The sequence below is a fragment of the Gavialis gangeticus genome, unplaced genomic scaffold (assembly GCF_001723915.1).
Source record: "Gavialis gangeticus isolate Ggan-Ray unplaced genomic scaffold, GavGan_comp1, whole genome shotgun sequence".
In the NCBI taxonomy this organism is placed as follows: Eukaryota; Metazoa; Chordata; order Crocodylia; family Gavialidae; genus Gavialis; species Gavialis gangeticus.
The window spans coordinates 8,548-32,610 of NW_017728996.1; the positions used below are offsets into that span (position 1 = coordinate 8,548).

The 24,063-nt window shown below is 47.7% G+C and overlaps 1 protein-coding gene across 1 annotated transcript in view; it reads right to left on the reverse strand.

The window, feature by feature from the left end:
* IQGAP1 (IQ motif containing GTPase activating protein 1) overlaps positions 1 to 24,063 on the reverse strand; it is a 279,633-nt gene that overhangs the window by 8,274 nt on the left and 247,296 nt on the right. The window contains exons 17-25 of the mRNA XM_019503860.1: positions 20,117 to 20,280; positions 14,212 to 14,302; positions 5,689 to 5,856; positions 3,961 to 4,103; positions 3,277 to 3,447; positions 2,646 to 2,729; positions 1,512 to 1,583; positions 1,344 to 1,413; positions 757 to 965 (exon numbers count right to left, since the gene is read on the reverse strand). Of these exons, the coding sequence (XP_019359405.1) occupies positions 757 to 965; positions 1,344 to 1,413; positions 1,512 to 1,583; positions 2,646 to 2,729; positions 3,277 to 3,447; positions 3,961 to 4,103; positions 5,689 to 5,856; positions 14,212 to 14,302; positions 20,117 to 20,280 (1,172 nt within the window). The remainder of the gene's footprint in view (positions 1 to 756; positions 966 to 1,343; positions 1,414 to 1,511; positions 1,584 to 2,645; positions 2,730 to 3,276; positions 3,448 to 3,960; positions 4,104 to 5,688; positions 5,857 to 14,211; positions 14,303 to 20,116; positions 20,281 to 24,063) is intronic.

Genomic DNA, 24,063 nt, shown 5'->3' on the forward strand with positions numbered 1-24,063 from the left:
TTTTTCTCCTGCCCAGGCAGAGGGTCAGACTTGAAGATCTACAAGGTCCCTTCAACCCCACTTCTGTGATTCTATGGCTGGCCTTGCTGGCTGCGGTCTGGCATTGGCAGCTCATGTTCATTTGGAGTCAATAATGATTCCAAGATCCCGTCCTGCCTCTGTGTTTTCAAGAAGGAAAGTCCCCAGCCCGTATGTATGCTGTGGATTCCTTCTCCCAAGGTGCAGCACCCTGCATTTGTCTATGTTGAACCCCATCCTATTCTCATCTGCCCACTTTTGTAGTTTGTCTAAATCTAGTTGCAGCCTCTCTTTCCCTTCAAGTGTGTCCACCTTGCCCCACATCTTAGTGTCTTTAGCAGACTTAGACAGCTGCTTTCCACCCCCTCGTCCAAGTTGCTGATGAAGATGTTAAACAGTGCAGGCCCGAGGACCGACCCCTGAGGGACCCCACTGTTCACATCTAGCCAGGCTGAGTACGATCCGTCTGCCGCTACTCTCTGGGTGCGCCCCATCAGCCAATTTTTTACTCACCCAACTGTGTAGGCATCAATGCCACAGTTGCTTAATTTATTGATGAGGACGGGGTGAGAGACAGTGTCAAAGTCCTTCTTAAAGTCTAGAAAGACTACGTTCATGGTGACACCATCACCCAAGGATTTAGTTACTTGGCATAGTTACTTAGGTCTGTGGTTTTCTTCTCAGCACTGGCTACTCTATGTGCTCAAGCCTGTACTTTGCTTTCCCCTGGCTTCATACCTGCAAAGTGATTTTGTTTTTCACAAGGAGCCCAATTTTGATGTCCATGAGATTGAGATCATTTTCTAGTTGTTGATTGGAGCGGATCAGGGTCACAACCTCCTCACGCAGCTTCATAAGGTCAAGCTCCTCTTGGAAATCCTGATCACTCTGATCCAGTAAGTGAACAAATTTTCGAAGCACCACCATAGGTGGGTTTTCAGCATTGACTAAGGATATGATGGAACATCAGGAAAAATGGCAAGATCATAACAGCACAGAAAGCATCTATCTAGCACCTGGCAAACTCAGGACCATGCAATAAATGCAACAGCATTTGCAGTACCTTATTTTTTATCAAAATGTGACAAGAAATAAGAACAGTCAAACCAATATTTATCTGGGCTAACGTGGGGTGTTCAGACTAATTAAAAAGTCTGAATCCTACCTTCCAGTAGCAACTGTGATATGTAGAACCAAGATTTCCCTCAGCCTCATGTACTTCGCACACTACCATTATTCCAAACTGTCCATGATGCAACCAAGCACATTAGCAGTGTGCTAAGAATACTGTGCTGCCACAGGTGTATTCCCATGGCAATACTTACTGAGAGTTTTGTAGTCATCTCGTGCTTTATTTGCGCGGATGAAGGCCTGGATTTTTATCACATCATTTATCTAGAACGAGAAAAAAAAAAAAAATCGCACATCAATTCGTTCATTGTAAAAATACAGAAAATTTGTATTTAACTAGTATAGCAGAGAAAGGATCTTACATGGTCTTTGAAATACTGCAACCGATTCCTGTACCGCTTTCTGGCTTGATACATCCTGGTCATTGACTGAATCTATGGGAAAGAAAACAGTCAGAGACAGTCTTTACTCCACAACAGGCTCTTGTAGGAATTTCACTACCACAAAGATACTGAACAATAATCACCAGGAGTTTAGAGGAACACGGTACGAATTATCAAAAGGACAGAAAGGACTGACTTATGAAAAAGTCGAGAAAAAACAATCATTTTGGTGAAGGGCTTGTCTACAAACAGGGTGGTGGCACAGCCTGCTTCCACCTGGACACTCAAAACTTGATGAGGCTGCTCCACAGTCAGACCCAACAGCCACGACTAAGGCTTTGGAGACAGGTCTTAAGAGCAGCTGCAGAGGGATTCCACAGAGCGTGTCTACAAGTGTTTGGGAACGGCTGTTCCAGGTGGCATAGACAGGCCTTAGATTACAGACGGCGATGAAGGGAGACAAATCCAACTTTCTACAAACCCAGAAGTGCCTGGATTCCAAGAACCAGTGGCTCTCAACTTCATTAGACTTAAGACACGCCTCAGAAAATGTCAGCTTTTAATTTTCAGTTGTTTGGGGTTTTTTACTACAGAAAAGTAACAGAAGAAGTCTTCTGTTGCAAAGAACTCAGAAAGACCACAACAGGTCAGAATGTTTCTGACTTGTGAGTTCCTGTTTGAAAACTTTGGGTTTAATCTTGTGAATCATGTTTGCACATCTAACTGCTAACAACACTGTGTAGCATCCCATAGCATCCTGGAAAGAATCCCAAGGCACCCCAGGGTGCCACAGCACCCTGGCTGAGAATCAGTGATGCAGATATTTAGGACAGTAAGCAAGGGTTGGGGGGAGTATAATAGGAACAGCAGGATTAAATTTAGACAAGAATTCAAGATAAACACTAGGACAGACTTCCAGACAGTCCATAAGATTGAAAGAGGAAGAAGTTTTACAGCGACTTAAGAGGTGACTAAACAAAGAACTAGAAACAAAACATAACCCATGGAAGAAAATAACTCTGGCCTGGCCTCTAGGAAGGGTTATGACCAAAAGCTATTTTCCATCACTAATTACAATATCTTTAGCAGCAGACGCTTCCCAGAAAGCCGTACCTTCACTACTTGGTCCTTGTGCGCTTGCAAATACCCCAAGCGATCTTGGTATGCCTTCCGCTGCTTGTAGCCACGCCACTGAGACTGAGATCAAAGAAAGTGGTTACATTGTAGGATGGTAGAAAAGGTGCATCTACAATTCCCACCTCTGCTGAGTGGCTCAGCTTTCCCCAAGGTCACCTCTGACCCCTTGTTAAATACTGAGGCTACATGATTTGCCATCATTAGGGACTTTATTATGGGTCTCATGGTAGATAGAGATGGGCTTCTAGAAGGAAGACAGGAAAGTGACTGAGCAGGCACAGTTAGGAAAGGTGTTTCCACCTGAAGGGGCCTGTGGAAGAGGGTGTGAAGCTACTTGAAAGAGAAACTGCTCATTTTCATTAACCTTGAGGCAGATATTTTGCTGCAGACACTGGGGGTTGGATGAGGCAGAGGGTCAGAGGAGTTCAATTATCATTTACTGTGAAAGGTACAATTTTACTGTTTGAAATGCAGGTACTGTTTGGATGAGGAACATATTTAGGCATTAGCTCACTTCTAACTAACAAGCAAGAAGTAATAGTCAATATCCCAGCACATGTAGAAGGGATGCAAAAGAAGTCATGCAGAGATGTGGGACTTTCATTACCTGGATGCAAGTGATTGCGGGGACTTGCTTCTTCAAGAAACTCAATCTTGAGTTAAATTCCTGCCGAACAAGGTATCCACGACAACAAGCCTGCAGCTTGGTGATCAGACTCTCATTGGCCAGCCAGAGCTGCTCTCGGTTGTAAGCAGCAGTAACCCCAGAGATGGTGCTCTGGATCCGGTGGGGCAGGAGGAAGCCATAGTACAAATTACAAAAGGGAAACCAGAACAGAGTGAGGCGACAACAAGCAGAGCATCGGGTTTGGGTTATTTTTAGATGAGCATCATCTCACAGCCAGCTACAGCCAGTCCGTTTTGACTTTAGCATGAACTGTTCCAGCACTGTGAGGGAGAACTGCCCATGTGGGCAGCCAGGAGCATGGACAAAGGTACCCAGGTAGTGGCTTCAAAGGGATGGGAGAGCTGTTAGTGCTGCTGTGGGCTCATGCACTGCCACAGCTGCTGTTTGGTCCGAGCAGTAAATGCTCCATCCAGAGTCAATGTTGGGGCAATTTAGCTCATCGGTGTCCCTACAGCATCACAGAAATGCAACAGTTACAGTACAACAGCTGCTGTACCCTACAGAAGCAGCCTCCCCTCCTCTTCTGAAGCCACTACAAACGTACACTTGTCCGCACCCTGAGGGACCTTATTTTTCGAAAAAGGGAACATTTTATCCTCCTACCTGTATCTCCTCTCGGGAGAGCTGTGTGCTGTTGTGTACAAATCCTGAAGGTTCATCCCATGCTCCATCTCTGCTTCGCAGGTTATGGTAATAATGGTAGCCGCCTCTCACCCAATGCTTCACCCACTCACTAGCATTGTCCCCTAAAAGAAACAGAAGTGTAAGGCTCAAGGAGAGAGACAGCCTTCCAGCAAACAGACAACATTAACTAGAAAGTCATAACAACAATTTAAATATGTAAATGTCTATTCCCTGCAAATAGATGAACAAAAGATAATGTTCCCTTGAGATTTCACTGAACTCCTATGACTGCCACCTAACTTAATATGTACTAGAAGTGAAGAGGGGTCAACTAATCAACTTACATGCATCCTACCCCCTCTGCCATGGGAGAACAAGGCTTTATTACAGCATCTCAATACCCCCCCTGCCCCTTCCACATACACAATCCTGCCCCAATCACTTTTCTCCCAACTAAAACATACCAAGTTCCTTCAGCCTAACTTTATACAGCTTGCTTTTCAACCCCTTTATCACCTTTGCTGCTTGCTCCTGAATTCTCAAAAGTTTTTCTACATTCTTCTTAAAATGGCGGTTCCCGGACTGGGCTTGGTACTCCATCTATGGCCCAATAAATGCTAAGCAGAATGATACTAGCACAGGGGTGGGCAAAATATGGCCCTGAGGCCAGATCTGGCTGGCCAACTGACTGGACAGCCCACAGCTGTCCCTGCAGAGCTCTGCCAGGGGCCAAGCCCCGCACACTCCTGTTGGGGCAGCCCATGCCACGCTCCAGCCTGCGCCCGCTGGCCCAGGCCCCAACCAGCACGCAAGCAGCTTCCAGCAGAGCTGTTCCCAGTGCAGCTGCAGCCAGTGGGGTGCTGTTCTGCTTCCCTAGCCTGCAGCTGTGGCTCCTCCTCCTACCCCACATGCAGAGAGGTGTGTGTGCGTGTGCATGTTGGGGAGGGGCAGGTCCTGCTTCAGCTTCTGGCTCTAGCTCCCAGCTACCTTCCACCCGCTCCACTGGACCTGTGCAATGAGCAGCCACCTGCAGGAGGGCAGAGTGGGTGGAAGGCAGCTGGAGCAGGAGCTGCTCAGCTGAAGCTCCCCCTCCCTGATCAGAGCAGCGTGGCAGGGGCAGGAGGAGCCGCTGCTGGAGGTAAGGGAAGCAGGGCAGCACCCAGCTGGCTGCTGCTGCACCAGGAACAGCCCCACCAGAAGCTGCACGCTGCCTGGGGTCAGGCATGGCAGGGGCTGCCCCAGGCAGGAGCAGGCAGGGCTCAACGCCATGTGGGAGCAAGTTCTGATGCACGTGCCCCACACCCCCCCACCCCCCTGGCTGGCTTCTGGCACTTAGCACCCAGGCAGCCCCCCGCCCACACATACATATGCACATGCCCTCCTCACACCCCCACACCGGGCAGGGATGCAGGCAGGGATCAGGGCTTGGCTCGACACCTGGCCCCCAGCCCCGGCACTGCAACAGCTCATCACAGCTCCCTATGTGGCCCTCAGGCCCAAATAACTGCCCACCCCTATATTATATATCCCACGTCTTGCATACAATGCTTCCACCCAAATGACATAAATGCTTCCCTACATCGAATACACCATTTCAGACAGACTTAGTTCTCTGGCCCCTGCTCTCCATTCCATCATGTCATTTCATCTGTTGTCTCTCAGCTAGTTTTCCATTTAGGATTCAGTCACGCAAGTCCCATAATTCACCTGCTGCCATTTTCTTCTTCTTCGCTTCTGCCAACTCTCGCTGGTACGTCTCAGCACACTCTGGAGTGACTCCATAAAGCCCGACATCAGGTGAGCGCAGGGCACTGAGGGTTTGGCTAACATCACCACGGTCCACTGCTTCATTAATGGCCAGAATTCCTAAAGAAACTTCCGTAACACACAGAAAAACGAGTTACCTGCATGCAGGGATTCAGCGTTCGACACCAAACACTGGGCCACACGGTGAGGAAAAGCAACTGTGACTGCATATTCAGGGGTGGAGGATGATGGACTTTGGGGTCACATCTGTAGTAACAGAGTATCTTACAGGAGCATGACTGTTCACAGATATTTTACTTTCATTCCACTCTGTTCAGTTTATCTATGTGATTCTCAGTTCACTAAGAGAAGCCATGGTCCATGGATAGTTACACTGAAACTGCAATTGCAAGACAAAACTGAGTGTGTTGGGTTAACATTTAGGTTATGGGCAAGCATCACATGACTCAATCCTTGCCCAAACAAAGCCAATTTAAGAACACAAGAATCATTTTCTGGGTCAGACTGTAGGTCCCTCTTGCCCACTCTCCTGTGTCACACAGGGGCAAAGAGCAGATACTGAAAGGGAGAGTGAACAGGGTAAAACTAGGGGTTTTTTTCCACAGTTCCTCTCCCACTTGCAATCTCCAGGATTTAAGGTCTAGGAAGTTCTAATTCAAAGGCCATGCCCTTAACTCCTGCACTCGATAGCTACCGATGCACCTTTCCTCCAAGAATTTGTCCAATCCCTTTTTTAATCTGGTTAAACTGTTTCTTAATTATGCGAAGTAGTATGCAAAGGATTTCTTGTAGCTAGTCTACAATCTGCTGGAAAGAAACAGACTGCAAGTTGGGTGCAGAAGCACCGGCTTCCCTTAGACTGAATATTCCTTGTTATTACCTTCAAGCTGCTACCTTGGCAAAGCAGCTGTTTAGACAGTTCTAACGGGTAGAGCAACCTATTTTGTTCCCATGGTACTAACGGGAACAAAAGACGAGATGAACTGCGCTCTAGATAAAGTCCTAGAGCTTTTTGCATACAGAATTTGCAGAAGACGACCTTGGCCAAAGAATATTGGTTTAAAAGGGAAATCCATCACCATCTACTAAAAGGATTTAGGAAATGCACATTAAACTCCTTGTTCTGAACATTCACACTGGATACATAAATTTTTTAAAGCTCTTGCTTCTGTGCAACATTTAAAAGACAAAATGGAAACGGAGCAAGGAAATGCACGCAATGCAAGTCCAAGGTCACTTTTGAGACTAGGGAACTGGGAGGTCCACATCTACTGCACCAAACACCCTGAACCGCAGAAGCACAAATGATGCTGTGGCACCACGGTAGGGAAATACACTCTTCCCAGTGCTCCAGAGCCACTGGCAGGGAACACTGAACTTTCAGGTTCCCGTGTCTGAAGAAAGGACCCAAGTGGCTCATCGACCATCTCTGAAAATGTTCAATACCATTATAATGAAAACATAATTATACTTCCTCTGTTTCTTTAATTTCTAATAAATATTTTTTAACCAGATTACAGACAGAAAGAGCACTGAGAAAAAGGTAACCTACAATGGGTGGGGAATGGGGGCCCAAGAACACACAGAAGATAAAAGGCTCCAGTACTGTGTCTTGGATTTCAGTACAAGGAAGGCTGACCAGTCTGCATGGCAAACACTGTCAAGAATGAAAGACTGAAAAGAATCCAGAGAAATAATAGGCAATTGAAAGATCTTGATAATTTAATAATCCCTAAATTAACAGAACTCCCACTTGCCTCAGAAAGCTAACGTGGCAAATGAAGGAAAACTGGCAAGCAGAACTTCAAAAGGCTTTTTCACATCATTTGCTACAAACGACCAATAAGAAAATTTAAAAACGCAAAGTGAGAAGAAAAATCCTACTAAGAACAACAACAAAAAAGAATTAAGAGACAGAAAGCCAAGAGCAGGAATCTACCAACATTTCCAGAGGCTGAAAGGAGGTAAACAGGGAGGTGCCCCAGCAAATAGTGCAAGGTTTAGCATTCAAGGTATTTTTGAAGCAATCTGAAAGCTGTGGAGAAATGACAAAGGTGAAGACCATTAACATATGAAACAATTTAACTTAGGAATTCCCAAAGCATCTAATAAAACTCAACAATTAGGTAAAAGACTGGCAGAATGAATTTACTGTAAGTAAGTATATTTTGACTTCAGCAAGGCTTTTGATATGGTCTCCCAGAACATTCTTGCAAGCAAGCTAAGGAAGTACAAGGTTGGATGAATGGACTGTAAGGTGGATAGAAAACTAGCTGGATCCTCAACCTCAGATGGTAGTTATCAATGACTCACTGTCTACTTGTCAGCTGGGATCAAGTGGAGTGCCCCAGGGGTCGGTCCTGGGGCCTGTCCTGTTCAGTATCTTCAACAATGACCTGAGAGATGGGATGAATTGCACCCTCAGCAAGTTTGCAGTGGGGTGTAGTAGATATGCTGAATGGTAGGGCTAGGATTCAGAGTGACCTAGACAAATTGGAGGATTGGGCCAAAAGAAATCTCATGAGGTTCATTAAAGACAAGTGCAAAGTCCTGCACTTAGGATGGAAATTTCACTGGTACAGGATGGGGGCTGACTGGCTGGGCAGCAGATCTGCAGAAAAGAATCTGGGCGGTGGACAAGAAGCTGAACAGGAGCCAGCAGTGTGCCCTTGTTGCAAGAAAGGCTAACAGCATCCTGGGCTGCATTATTAGGAGAGTGATTCTTTCCCTCTATTCTGCACCGGTGAGGCCGTATCTGGAGTCCTGTGTCCCGTTTTGGGCGCCCCACTACAAAAAAGGTGTGGACATATTGAAGACAGTCCAGTGGTGGGCAATGAAAACGGTTCAGGGGCTGGGGGACATGACTTGTGAGGAGAGGCTAAGGGAACTGGGCTTACTGAGTCTGGAGAAGAGAAGACCGAGGGGGACTGAATAGCAGCTTTCAACTTCCTGCCGGGAGGCTGCAAAGAGGACGGAGCTGGGCTGTTGTCAGTGGGGGCAGATGACAGGACACGGAGCAATGAGCCCTAGTTGCAGCAAGTGAAGTTGAGGTTGGATATTAAGAAGAACTCTCTCACTAGGAGGGTAGTAAAGCTCTGAAACAGGCTCCCAAAGAGGGTGTGGACTCTCCATCCTTGGAGATTTTTAAGACCTGGGTAGACAAAGCTTTGACTTGGGTAAATAAAGCCTTGACAGCATGGGTTTATTAAAGTCAGGTCCTGTCAGACCAACCTGATTGCCTTCTACGATCAGGTCACAAAATCATTAGACACAGGTGTCGCGGTGGACGTAGTCTTTCTGGACTTCAGAACGACCTTTGACACTGTCTCCCACCCCATTCTCATTAAAAAGCTAGGTGACTGTGGCATTGATGCCTGCACAGTCATATGGGTCACCAACTGGTTGGGGGCTGCACTCAGAGAGTGGTGGTGGACGGGTCATTTTGGACCTGGAGGGATGTGGACAGTGGAGTCCTCCAGGGCTCAGTCCTCGGGCTCGTACTGTTCAATTTCTTTATCGGTGATTTGGACGAGGGGGTGAAAAGCACCCTGTTCAAATTCACTGACGATACTAAGATTTGGGGCGAGGTGGGCATGCTAGAAGGGAGGGACAGGATACAGCTGGACCTGGACAGGGTACGGGGTGGACAAATGTGAATAGGATGGGATTCAACACTGACAAGTGCAGAGTACTGCAGTTGGGCAGTAAGAACCACCAGCATGCCTATAGCCCGGGGAACTCCTTTCTTGAAAGCACGGAGGCAGAAAAGGATCTTGGAGTCATTATCGATTCCAAAATGAACATGGGCCGGCAGTGTGGGGACGCGGTCAGGAAGGCCAACTGCACCTTGTCGTGCATCCACAGATGCATCTCGAGCAGGTCCAGGGAGGTGATCCTCCCCCTCTATGCGGCACAGGTCAGGCCACAGCTGGAGTACTGCATCCAGTTCTGAGTGCCACACTTCAAGAGGGATGTGGACAACATGGAGAGGGTCCACAGGAGGCCACTCGCATGATCGGGGGCAGCAGAGCAGACCCTACAAGGAGAGGCTATGGGACCTGAACCTGTTCAGCCTCCACAAAAGAAGGCTGAGGGGGATCTAGTGGCCGTATATAAACTTACCGGGGGGACCAGCGGGGAATGGGTGAGACCCTGTTCCCCCGAGCACCTCCTGGAGTAACAAGGAACAACGGCCATAAGTAAATTGAGATTAGGTTCAGGCTAGACATCAGGAGGTGCTACTTCACAGTCAGGGCAGCCAGGATCTGGAACCAGCATCCAAGGGAAGTGGTGCTGCCTCCTACCTTGCGGGTCTTTAAAAGGAGGCTGGATAATTACTTAGCTGGGGTGATTTGAGCTTAAACTTAGTAGGGATCATAGGAGTACTATATTCATTCCTGCCCAGGGCAGGGGGCCGGACTAGATGATCTGCTCAGGTCCCTTCCGACCCTACTTCTATGAAACTATGGATGATGTAGTTGGGGCTGGTCTAGATGCAAACTCCTAAAGTCCCTTCCAACCCTCACTTTCTATGATTCTAAGTAAATACAAGGTTATGTGCATAGGAAGACAAACTTTTGATTTTAAGCACGCCTGTATACAGATTCATAGACTTCAGGGCTGGAAAGGACCTCAGAGATCATCAAGTCCAGCCTCCTGCTCCAGGGGCAGGAAGCCAGCGGAGTCAAAGGATCCCAGCAAGATAAGCATCCAAGCGTTTCTTGAATGAGTCCAGAGTAGGTGCCTGCACCATCTCTGGAGCAGTCTACTCCAGGTCTTAGGGGCTTGGACAGTAAAGAAGTTTTTCCTTATGTCCAACCTAAAATGGTCTCGGAGGAGTTTATGACCACTGGTCCTTGTTTTTCCTTGGGGCGCTCTGGTGAACAGACATTCTCCCAGATCCTGATGCACACCCGATGTACTTATAGGTGGCCACCAGGTCCCCCTGAGCCTGCACTTTTCCAGACTGAAGTCTCATGGCTTTCGGCCTCTCTTCATAAGGCCTGTTCTCCTGTCCTCTGATCATGTGTGTGTCTCTCCTCTGGACTCTCTCAAGCCTCTCCACATCCTTCTCAAATTGTGGAGCCCAGAACTGGATGCAGTACTCCAGCTGCGGCCTCACCAAGGCCAAGTACAGTGGGAGGATGACATCCTGGGATTTACTTGAGAAGCATCCATGGATGCAAGCCAGAGGTTGGTTTCTTTTACCAGCTGTGACACTGTATTGGTGGCTCATGTTCATCTTGTGGTCAATCATGACCCCCAAGTCTCTTTCAGATGTGGTGCCAGCAAGTGTAACACTGCTGAGCCTATAAGCATGCTGCAGGTTTCCACCCCCCCACCCCACCCGAGGTGGAGTGCCTTACATTTATCGGTATTAAACATAGCCAGGTTTGTATCCACCCACTTATTAATTTTATCCAGGTCAGCCTGGATCACCAGCCTGTCCTCCGGTGTGGACGCTGTGCCCCAAAGTTTAGTGTCATTGGCGAACGTAGCCAGTGCGCTTCTGACACCAATGTCCACATCATTGATAAAGATGTTAAAAAGAACCGGTCCAAGGACAGAGCCTTGGGGGACGCCACTGGTCACGGAGCACCATGATTCACTACCATCGACCGCTACTCTCTTGGAGCCAGTTTCCCAGCCAGACTGTGGTGTAGCCGAGGCCACAGTTGGCCATCTTTTCCATGAGGAGGTCGTGGGACAACAGATAAAAAGCTTTTTAAAGTCCAGATATATGACATCAATCTCTTCTCCCTTGTCCACGTGACATGTCACCTGGTCATAGAAGGAGATGAGATTGGTCAGGCAAGACCTACCCGCCACAGACCCGTGCTGGCTGTCCCTCAGGATGCTACCCTCAGCCAGCTTATCCAGAAGAGTCTCCTCGATCATTTTCTCCAGAGTCTTACCGGGAATTGAGGTCAAGCTGACTGGCCTGTAATTCCCAGGATCAACTTTCTGCCCTTTCTCGAAGATGGGTACCACACTGCCGTTCTTCCAGTCTTCAGGTACTTCACCTGAGTGCCACGAATTTTTGAATATTTTTGCCAATTATTGGGCTATGTCATCTGCCAGCTCCTTGAGTACTCTAGGGTGTAATCTGTCAGGACCAGCTAACTTGAAGGTGTCCAGCCTCTCAAGGTGATCCTTTACTAGATCAACACCAAGCCTGGGTATAAATACACCCTCCTCCTGGCTGTCCCGCATCTTGCTAAGCAGGGCAGTCCCATTGGACTGATGAAAGACTGACACGAAGCACCCATTGAGAAGATGGCCTTTTCCTGAGTGTTGTTATCAGCTGTCCCGTTTGGTTCAGCAGGGGTCCAATGTTACCCTTGCGTCTTTTCTGGCTCCCTACATATCTGAAAAAGGACTTTTTGTTATCCTTGATACGTGTGGCCACATGGAGCTCGGCTGCAGCCTTGGCTTTCCTGATCCACTCCTTGCAGGTATGGATCAGAGCCGAGTACTCCTCCTGGGTGGTACCTCCAAACTTCCACCCTTTATAAGTTTCTCTCTTGAGGCATAGGAAGTCCTTGAGTTCCCTGCTGAGCCAAGGAGGTTGCTGTGCCCTTCTGCTACCTGTCCTCCGAGATGGGATGGCCATCCCTTGCGCTGTCAGGATCGCTCCCTTGAGGAGCAACCACTCCTCTTGGACTCTTCTTCCTGTGGAGTCGTGGTCCCTTAGGGCCTCGACAATGAGCCTCCTGAGCTTGTCAAAGTCAGCTTTCCTGAAGCCAAGGACTTCTGCATTGCTGACTGACTTGCCAGCTTTGCAATGGATAGTAAAGGTGATCAGCTCACAGTCACTAATAATGCAGACAATAATGAATTAGCTGCAACCTCAGGGAAGAGATCTAGATATCCAATGTGCTACAGTGGATATGGATACAAGACTGGGTGTTGGAATATAACCAGAAGGTGACAGAGAACAATGAGGAAAAAGGGAACATATTAAGTAATTGGTTAGTAACTGAAGGGCCATCCTCACTATAACTGTTGTCCTAAGTCTACCGACTTCATGTCCAGCACTCTTCCAAGGACCTCTACTGCTACCCCGACACTAACAGCCTTGTTTCATAGATTATCAGGGGCTGGAAGGAACCTTGGAAAACCATCAGGTGCAGCCCCCTGCACTAAGCAGGAAAGACAGCTGGGGTGAGGTGACCCCCAGCAACATAACCGTCCAGTCTCCTCTTGCAGATTTCCAGGGTAGGCGATGCAACACCTCTGGAGAGAGTTTATTACACAGTCTGGACACCCTGACCATGAAGAAGTTTTTCCTGAAGTTGAGCCTGAAAAGGTCTTCCAGGAGTTTACGGCCATTACTCCTGGTTTTCCCCAAAGGAGCCCTGGTGAACACTTGTTCACCAAGCCCTTGACATATTCCCCTGATATAGCAGTAAGTTGCTACCAAGTCCCCTCTCAGCCTTCTTTTTCAGGCTGAAGACTCCCAGGTCCCTCAGCCTTTCCTCATATGACTTGCCGTGCAAGCCTCTAATCATATGGGTGGCCCTTCTCTGGACTCTGAAGCTTTTCTGAGTCCTTGTTGAAGTGCAGCACTCAGAACTGGATGCAGTACTCCAGCTGTGGCCTCACCAATGCTGAGTACAGCAGAAAAATCACTTCCTTAGTTTTGCTTGAGATGCATCGGTTGATGCCTGCCAGCGTATTGTTTGCCCTGCTCGCTACAGCATCCCACTGCTGGATCATGCTCATACTGTGGTCTATTATTACCCCCTGACCGCTTTCAGTCATGGTGCTAGTCAGTTTGGCACCATCGAGCCTGTAAGCATGATGGGGATTGTTCGTCCCCAGATGGAGCACTTTACATTTATCAATGCTGAACTCCATCCGTTCTTTATGTAGTGTAAGGACTAACCCCCACCCCCTGCCTTTCTGCTACATGTGTCAGGGTATTTTTTAGCCAACACGCAATGCCTGAGGAAGGCTTAAGTCAAAGCTGGGGATGTTGACTGGAGTGTGCCAATGCTCCTCCTGGGACCAAAGCCAGAGATTGCTGGCTAGATGGTCTTGGCCTTCCGCTCAGGGTCAGGCAGACTGCCACACTGGGGGTCAGAAAGGAATTTTACCCCATGGTCAGATTGGTACGGACTGGGCACGTTTGCCTTCCTCTGTAGTGAGGGGGGCATGTCCCTCTTCCTGGATCTCTTGAGCATATACTGACAAAATTTCATAGAAGCAGGACATTGGCTGCCGTAGTTCTCCTTCATTACCAGGGGCAGGTTAGGGTGTTAATTCTGTGTTGTGTCAGGGCTACGGGTAATCTCATGTAGAGTTTAGATTATGGATCATATAGGATGGTTAGGACATGGCTACTTTTGCCTCAAACTGGGGTTGGCCTAGATGACCTCTGGAAATTCCTTACAGCCCCACTTCTCTGTGATTCCATTATTCTTTGATGAAGATTAATTGAAACATTAATGCACGACTTACATTTCTGTGCCTCCTCCGTGTCCTTGTTGGCCCGATGAATCCCATCCTGAATTTCATCCAGCCAAAGCACAGCTGTCTCATCCCGAGTGTCCTGAAGCAAAAATGGAATAATGAACAAACAATGTCTCCAGCTATGCATCTAAGGGACTATGATTAGTGAAGTTAGCTGTCCAGTTGGCAAGTATCCATGTATTTCGTTTAATGCACAGAGGGGAAAAAGACACATTCTTCTTTACATATTCTGCATTTCACTGAAGCACAAGAATTAACATTTCTCGTGCATCTGTGACCAGCAGAGGCTGCTACAACCACAGCTCAGGCTCACCTCCAAATAGAAACCTGCAGGCTCGGATAAGCACAGACCACAGCCATGAGCACTGACCCACTGAATCGGCACCTTCTAGTTGAAAGCCTTGATGCTGTTCTTCCCATAGAACATTTCTTCCCATTTTACCATGAAAATGAATTGTGACTTTACAACCAAAGGGTGAACAAAGTTCAAATAAGTTTGACCATGTCCATACCGGGAGGCCAAAGTGTCAGACTATCTTTGGCTGGAAGTGCAGTTAAACATAGTTTCTGCTATGCATGGGAACCCTGTTTTAACAGGCTGGCACATATGGGGTATTTACCATGCCATGCCCATTCTGGCTAGGCTTTGAACAAAACTAGTCAGCTGTGTTTATGCGCAGGAGGCTGAGAGGGGCCTACCGTTTAACAAAGGGCCCAAAGCACCTTCACAAGGAACAATGACCCAGCAGCTGCCAAGCAGCCCCTCCCCATCCATAATTTGCTTCCTGTTGCTAGCTTTTAAAAACAAAAAAACTACAACATTAGAGCCAACACTTCCACCTCCTCCAAAAGCCCTTGCTGGTGCAGCAAACAGAGTAAAGGAAAGGCACAACCTCAGTATGAAGAGCCCCACATCCACCCAGAATTAAAAAGTCCCTTCTGGGAAGGGGTTGGGTAGGAGGGGAGTCTCAGGGCAGTTTCACAAGGAACACTTCTTTACACACCTTCCAAATTTTCCCTTTTAGCAGAGTTTTATTCTACAGCTTTAAACCTGGCCACGCTTAGTAATCTAGACACTTGTGCATTTCATCTAGACAACAACCTATCTGCCAAGGGCAGATTCAGCTGAGAGGCCAGCGTGTCTCAGGAAAACAGGAGGTGCCGTCCAGGTGAAGGAAGAGGAGGGCTTTTCTAGTCCTTTTGGTAAAAAGCAACCAAAGGAAAATAAGCTTCAAATTTCAGCCTCTCCTGAGAATCAATTCAGACTATCAGCATGACTTCAGGGAAAGCCCCCCATCCCCCTAATGCAGCGCCAGGGGGCTTTGGGCACATGCACTGAAGGAACCGATGGCTTCAGCTCTCCTCTGAGAACAGAGCTTGCTTTTTACTCCTCTCCTACACACTCCCATACTTATTTGTCGCCTGGAAGTAAATGCCACGCATACGCTGCAGCCCACCAGCTCATAAGTGTCGTGACCACATTTCTACTCAGTCTCAAGTACAGTCATTACTGGCCAGGGCATCGTGGCTAGTTGAAGACATTCACCACTTTCCTGCTATACGTCATCGCGGACTGATATCTCAATCTCTAAAATTACTTCAAATGCAGCTGGGAGGAGCCCTGAAGCTGAGCATATGCCTAAAAAAGGCAATTTCACCCCAACTGCAGTTACCAGCCCAGCCTGGCACAAGCTCCCAGCCTGCACTAAAAAGAGCTCATTATTTCACACTGACTCAGCAAAAGGAAATGCTTCAGCACAATCGGTTCCTGGGACATTTTAACCCTCTCAGGGCCTCTCCAAAGGAAGTTACTCTGTGGTAAAGAGCAATTTGCACAACAGTCAGTCATCTCCATGTCGCAGTGTAAAACGTGTGTAGAACCGCTGCCAACCCCAATTCAACCTCTGATAATGAGGTGGTGACAGCCTCTGAGATGGGCAAAATGAAAATTTCTTCCTCAGGTCACCAAAACCAGCTACGTCTAATATCCTCTTCCCAAGGAGAAGAGAGAAGGAAAGGATTGCCCGAGGCAGGCACACACAGCAACACAGAACTATGCCTCCCCCTTCCCCAGCCAGAAGACAGGGCACCTGCTTCCTCTTCCTACCTCCACCTGGTTATTTAGCTGGTGCTCAAAGCACATCAGGGTCTTTGCAGACAAGTAAGGACAGCAGGTTCCTTCTGACAATATAAGCCACACAAGCATCAGATAAAACACAGGTGGCTAATGGCTGCATGGGTGACCCAAGTGGGGCAGGCAGCAGAACATCAGATCAGGCAGGGAGCATAAAGCAGAGCAGAAGATTGGGTAAGGGAAAGGGACCAGAGGGATACTCAGAGGCGCAGGGGGGACTAATTTGTAGCACACCTGTCAAGAAGGTAGGGCCCTCACTGAGTTAAGGGACAACAAAAATATGTGATTGAGAGAAGAGAGGCTATCAGAAAGCAGCTTTTATTAGCATGTTTTACCTAATCTCTCCTTCACAAAATCTGTACTGAACTATTGGTTCCCTGAACTTTTGTTCTCTTTATTATAGATGAAAAGTACACATATATCCATAATTATGTTTGACATTAAAAACCTAAAGCAAAAGAATATTAAGTTTGCATAATTAGGCCCTCAAAAGTCAGGAGCTGCCAGAATTAATCTGGCTCCCTTGCAAGGGAGTCAAATTTTAAGGTCAGGAAGGAATTTTACCCTGTGGTCAAATTGGTACGGACTGGGGGGAGGGGGAGGCAGTGCCTGCCTCTATAGCCAGGAACAATGCCTCTTCTTTGGACATCTCGAGCATATTTTAACAACCTTTGCAGCAGCAGGACGTTGGCTGCTATGGCCCCCCTGCTTTGTGTGCGTCAGATAGGGCGTTATGTCTTGGGGTTGTATTGGGGCTGACTGTGTAGTTTTGCTAATAAGTTAGATAATGGATTTGACTGAGATGGTTTGGATAGGGGTGATCCTGCCTCAGGCATGGGATTTGGCACGATGAAGGTCCCTTCCAGCCCTACGTTTCTCTGATCTCTAATACAGTCTTCAATTACACAATCACATGCAATTTCGTCATTTGGGACTTAGGTGGATGGTGCTTGCTGCATAGGGAGCTATTTGGTATTTCTCCTTAGCCTTAACAGTTGATGGATAGCCACATGCATTGTTTATTAGCAGCTACCTAACCCCACACTGCATGCAGAATTATCATTTTCCTTAAGATGCAACAGAAACACACAAAGCTCTGAAGGACTGTGAAAAGCCCAAAAAATACCCCTCTAAAAAGGCAAAAAGGAGGACTCAGGGAATGACGGACAGGTCAGCCTGACTTTACTACCCAGGAAGTTACACAAGCAAATTAAAAAGTCAAATAGTAAGCATCTGGAGGAGGAAAGGCTGATCACGAGCAATCAGCATGGACCCGTAAAGAACAAATCATGCCAAACCAAACCGATCTCCTCTGACCAAGTAACTAGCTGGGTGGGGATAAAGGGAATGCAATGGACACAGTGTACTTGGACTTTAATAAGAGCATTGATAAAGGCCCACATGACTATCTCATAAGGAAACTGGAGAAAGTGGACTACATAAAATTACTACAAGGTGGACGGATAATTGTCTCACTACCCTCAAGCAAGGTCATTATAAGCAGACCAGTATGGTGGGGTCCCACAGAGGTCTGTCCTAGGCCTGGTGCTGTTTAGCATATTTATTAATGAGTTGGATGCCAGAATAGTTTCCTGAGCAAATCTGCAGGTGACACAAAATTGGGAAGGACTGAAAACACCCTGGTGGATAGGAAAATATTCCAGAAGGATCCTGATACACTGGAAAGTTAGGTTAGAGACAATGGGATGAAGTTCAATGCAGACAATGCCAGATGCTATGATTAGGGAAGAATAACCAAAACCGCAAATGCCAAATGGTGACTCGCATTGAATGAGACACGCAAAATGAGTCAGCAATATGATGCAGTCGCACACAGAGCAAATGCAATTTTGGGTGGCATCAATGGGAGAACTGGAGTATTGGGTACAAGATGCATGAGGGGATATAGTATCGCTCCACTTTGCATTAGTTAGGTTTCATCTACGGTTCTGCCTGCAGTTCTGGGCCCCACATTTTAAGGGGGTCATGAGGATGTTAGAGAGGGTCCAGAGATGGGTGATCAAAATCATAAAGGGGTTAGAAGGCAAGCTGTACAAGGAAATGTTGTCTAAGCTTGCAAAAGGTCATTAAGCAGGGACATAACAGCAATCTGCAAACATCTGAAAGGGGCCCATAAAGAGGAGGAAGAACAACTTTTCTCCCTTGCTGCAGAGGGAAAGACATGAAGCAATAGCTTCAAACTGCACCAAAGTGGAATTAGATCTCAGGAAAAACTTCCTTGCTGCCAGAGCCGTGAGGCAGAAGAAAGCCCTGCTTGTAGGAGTGGTGGAGTGCCCTCACTGGACATTTCCCAGAAGAGCCCAGATAAGCAGTGGGCAGGGACAAACTAGGTGAGGCGCTTCCACATGCATGCAGGGGCTCCACTAGACGACCTTTAGGCGCCTTCCAAACCTAAAACTCTACACACAACCTTCATTACACAACTCTGATTCATGTCCTAAGCACCATCAAGCCTGGGCACTAACCAAGGCCTGGGTCCTGTGAAAAGACTTATGTGATCAAGTTACACATGCACAAGGTAGCTGAACCCAAGCTGTACAGACAACCTTGATTCTGGCACAGCTTCCCTTTCAAGCCATAAAGTCAAGCAATCAAATGCTCTTTAAAAGTTCCTTGGAGAAAATGTATATTTAAAAGTATGTAAACAGGGAAATAAGTTGCAGTAAGGAGGCTGCATTCCCTCTGCATATGATCTTGTTGAAATAAGTACCCCAGAGGAGGCTACAAGAATGATTTATTGGGTGAGAAAACCTCGAGACTGAAGGAGTTTAATCTATTCTGCTCATTAAAAATAAACTAAGAGGAAATTTAATCCAGGTCTACATATACCTCCACAGGGAGAAAATATTTAACACTAGAAGACTCTTCAATCTAGCAGGGAAAAACAGAACAAAATCCTCTAGCCGGACATTTCAAAAAGCAAGCTTTTCATTTGCTATTCATATTTTATATTGAGAATAGTTACCTCCAGAATAGTTCACCGGGAGATGGGCTAAACTATCCACTCAGTAGCAGGAATTTAAATCAAGACCAGATCTCTTTTCTTGTTCAGCCATCTCAAGGATTATCAGACTACATGCAGGAACTCTTGGGTAAAATTTTACTGCTCGCGTTATGCCAGAGGTCAGACTTGACATTCATAACAGTCCCACATGGTCTTATTCTAAGGACCCATGAAAATACGGGATTTCAGAAACAGCAAATCCACCTTGCACTTTTTATACATGAGAGAACTACTCGAATCACAATTTCGCTGTTTTCGAGACTACCACGAAAAATGATGGTTTCTGCGATTTTGCACAGAATCGATGGAATACTAAATGTGAAATGCTGGCTCCCCAGTGGAAGCCAATGGCCGCTGCAGCATGGCCTAGCAGACCACTGGTGGGGCAGGGGGGTGGTTTATACTGCTGTATAGACTGAACTTCAGCAAGGACCAAAGTCGCAAACAATCATCTAATACACCCGTGTCCCCTCCAGTGGCTTCCTTGGTTTATGGAGGCACGTGGTCCTTTATTGGACCAACTATATAGTTGGGAGACAAGCTTGACAGGCTTTCAGAAACATGCAGGTTGTGGCTGTAAACTGCTGTTTCTCTAATGTAGATGGTTCCCCCTGTAAACACAACCATGCCCCATACTCCTATGGCATGTGCACACTTAGCAGTGCTGCTGAAACAATCGCATGACGGACTGTGCTGGCCTGCACACGCTTGTACAGACACGTCTCAGTACTCACCTGGGCTTTCTCCCTCTTGGCTCGTAGCAGCGTGTCCTGGTAGTGCTGTGCCACCTCTGGGGTCACACCCTCCAGTTTTGCTGCAGGGATCTGTAAGGCCTGAAGGGTCTTCTTGGTGTCTCCCTCATCTAGCGCTTCGTTAATAAGCCCAATGGCTAAAATCCCTAGAAACAAAGGAACACAAGGACAGTTGCTGATCAATGAAGAAAGCACACGCACTAGTCCTTCCCAACCTGACATCACTTGAGTATTACAATATTTTTAATAGAAACAGCTTTTTGCTAGTAATGAAAGTTGCAAGGTTTCTTCATATGATGAGCACTCACTCAGTGGGCTGCATACTGTGCAAAAATGAGAGGCCTCAGTGACTGCAGGAGGCTGCAGAGAGAGACAGAATTCAGACAAAACTCATTTTGCAGGTGTGTACGTAAGTCTTTTCCCCAAATTAGCCTGGAGGACCAGCAACCTGGATACTTTCAGCGTATGATATGTAGCCACATTTTAGTTGCACATTCCTAAAACTGTGTATGCATGCACACACGAGCATAGCTGAAAAGTTAAACTTGCCACAGATGAAAGGCCTGGTAGCAATTCTGTTGGCTCCATTAGCTGCCTTTCATACCATTGCAGGTGGGATGGGATAGGCATATTTGCAGTCTCCAGTAGGAGAAGATGGAAGTGGGTTGGAGTATCTCTGCTGTTGCTTGTTTGAAAGGACCCATGGGGAAAAAAGTAGGGTTGATCCTATGAACCGAAAGCTCTCGTGCTGGCTGCCATAGAACTTGCCGGGATTAATTACTGTTTGAACTTGAACATATATTGTTATCCCAGTGCAACAGAAGAATGGAAAGTGCAACCAGACACCAACCTGGCTAGACAACAATCTCTTCAGTGAACTGAAAGTCAAAAAAGAATCTTAGTAAAAAGTCAAAACTTGGTCATATAACTATGGCAGAGTATTGCACAGGCATGCAGGAAGAAAATTAGGAAGGCTACAGCATGATCTGAGATGCAACTGGCAAGAGACCTATAAAAGGCAATAAAAAGGGATTTTACATGTCACGAGGAAGAGAAAGCTCATAGAAACCACAGGTCCCTTACAGAATGCAGAAGGCAGTTTAGTTACAGACAGTGCAGAGGAGGCTGAAGTATTTTTCATTTCAGTCTTCACAAATAGGGGCACCTACCAGAAGGCAAGCGCAGTTGGCCCCCACTAAGGAAGAAGTCAAACAGCCTAAAGCAGGGGTGCTCAACCTCCAGCCCACAGGCCAAACGGGGCCTGCAGATCTCCCCACGGATCAAGAAATTTGGAGGCAGGGGAGAGGTGGCAACAAATACAGTCACCCTTCCCCACCGCCAAATGCTCAAACCCTGCACAGCAAGTTGGGGCCAGGTCATGTCCCCTCCCTCCACCCCCACTGCTGGATGAGGGCAGGCCATGGCCCTCCCCCTGGTCTGGATGGGACTGGGCCACACCCCCTTTCTCCCATGGGGCCGGGCTGGGGCTGGGCCACGCCCCCTCCCTCCCCACAGCCGGGCCAGGTTGGAGCCAGGATGCCAGTCCTGCAGAAAAGGACCAGGGAGTTATGGTGGCCCGTAAACTGAAAACGAGCTGAGAGTGTGCTCCTACGGCAAAAAAGGCCAACGGCATACTCGGTCGCACTAACAAGAGCATCACTTGAAAACCAAGGGAAGGGAGTATTCCACTCTAGTCAGCACTAGGGTCCTATGGACCAACTGTAAAGAGTCCAGTGGAGAGCAACAAAAACGATTAGAGGCCTGGGAAGCATGACTTATGAGGAAAGGCTGGAAAAACCAGGATTATTTAGTCTGGAGAAGAGGCATCTGAGGGGGGATTTGATAGCAGCCTTTAAATAGCTGAAGGATGATAACAGAGAGAATCAGTGGCAACACGTAGGGGATGCATGTGCACCCCCTGAGAGTGTCGGGTCCACCCCGTGACTGGCTCCGCTCCCTGCTTAGGTGATGGGGGGAAGGGGCAGGTGCCCCCCCCGCGTGAGCGCCAGATGTAGGCTGCAGCCACTTTTGGGAGCACCACAGCCGCTCACTGGTTGGTAAGTTTTACCTGGGGGCGGGGGGGAGCATGTGTCCCCCCCCCCCGACTAAGGTGGCACCAGTCGCCCATGGAGAGGATAGAAATGGGCGTTTCTCTGTGGCCGCAAGGGACAAAACTGAAAGCAATGGGCACAGGTGGCAGCAGAGGACGTTTAGGTTGGAGATGAAGAGGAAATTTCTGACTATGAGGGTGGTCAAGCACTGAAACAGGCACCTGGAGAAGTTGTGAAATCTCCATCCCTGGAAGTTGTCAAGATCAGGTTGGACAGATGTTTGGCTGGGATGGTTTAGTCAGGGATGGTCCTGCCTTGAGCAGGGTCTGGATTAGATAACTTTGTGAAGTCTCCTCCAGCCCTACTTTCTTGTGATCCTCATATCTTTTAGATATACACCTACTCTTGATTCAATGAAGGAAAATCCTTCACAATCCTTACAAGGTCAGGCTTTTTTGCTGTCAGACTCATGCTTACTTTTAGCCTGAGACCAGAAACACTCCACATCCAACCATTTGATCCAGTTCTGCTTGATATTCCTTTTTATATATCCACAACCACTGCAGCAATAGCACATGTGCAAGAAGTTCAGGTTCTTCCCCCCCGCACCTCAGGTCCTTTTCAGAGTCACTTCTTCCCAAGTCAGAGTACCCTAACCTAGCAGTATGGCCTGTATTTCTTCCTAGATGTAAGTCTTCACATGTGGCTTTATCATTTGTACTGAAGCAAGCCGGATGGCTCTGCCTCAGTGACCTGACCTCTTCACTACTTGCCACTCTCCCTAGCATTCAAAATTTTGTTAAAAATTATTTTAATTCCAGCTCATTAACAGAAATGTTAAAAAGTATATGGCCAGGAACCAAGCTTAGGGGACCAGCCAGAATACCCATTACCAATACCATATGAGACTTGACAGTTAGTTAATTTTTAATCAATTTAATACATGCTGTATCAATTTTAGACTAGACTAGTTTCTAACTCAAAATGTGAAATGGTGTTAGGTCAAGAGACTCACAGAAATAAGAATATATAAAAGATGCTCTTACCTTCATCAATAGACTTGTACAAAAAGACAGGTATTAATCAAATTGGCTTGAACAGATCTTATTGATAGCATACTGATTGATACCATACTGACACCCATAACAGTTGGTATTCATTAAATTAAGCTTTTTTTTTTTCTTCCTTTCTTTTTACACTAGCGTCCTGTATCAGCCTCTCCAGTTGCCTGGGATCAATGCAAGATACCAGGCCAGGAGCAGAGTGAGGAGGGAGCCGGACACACACGTGTCCCCACACACACGTGTGCCCCCTTACATCACCGGTGGTGGCAGCAGCAGAGGCAGCAGAGGGGGCAGCGGCAGCTGATGCCCCCAAGGTAAGTGGGGTAGAGGGCAGAGGGAGCCGGCGCAGCTGAGGCGGATCTGGAGGGGAAGCCACCTGGATCTCATTTAGCTCAGCCGACAGGGAGCCGAGCTCTCAGGCCGTGCGCGGGCAGTGCACGTGAACAGTGCGCACAAACAGGTGAGCTCTGTAAGGGCGCGCCGGCGTTCGCACAGCAGTGGTCCACAAGGGGCCTCCAACAGGCGAGGGAAGTTGACGCACAGCTCCGCAGACATGGTACAGACACGGCGCGCAGCTCCTCTGGGGCCTCCGCCTGGACGGAGCTCATGGCGGGGTCGGTGGCCCCCTGCCCCCCTGCCTGTGGGGGTGGCCTGGTGGGGACCCAGCGGCTGGTGGTAGGGGAGGGGTCAGGTGGTTCCCTTGCCTGTCCCTCCTGTGCCCGGCTTAGGGCCCTGGAGGAGCAGGTGCGGGAGCTCCAGGCTGAGGTGAGCAGCTTGTGGGGGATCAGGGCTTCAGATGACAAGACTGACACCT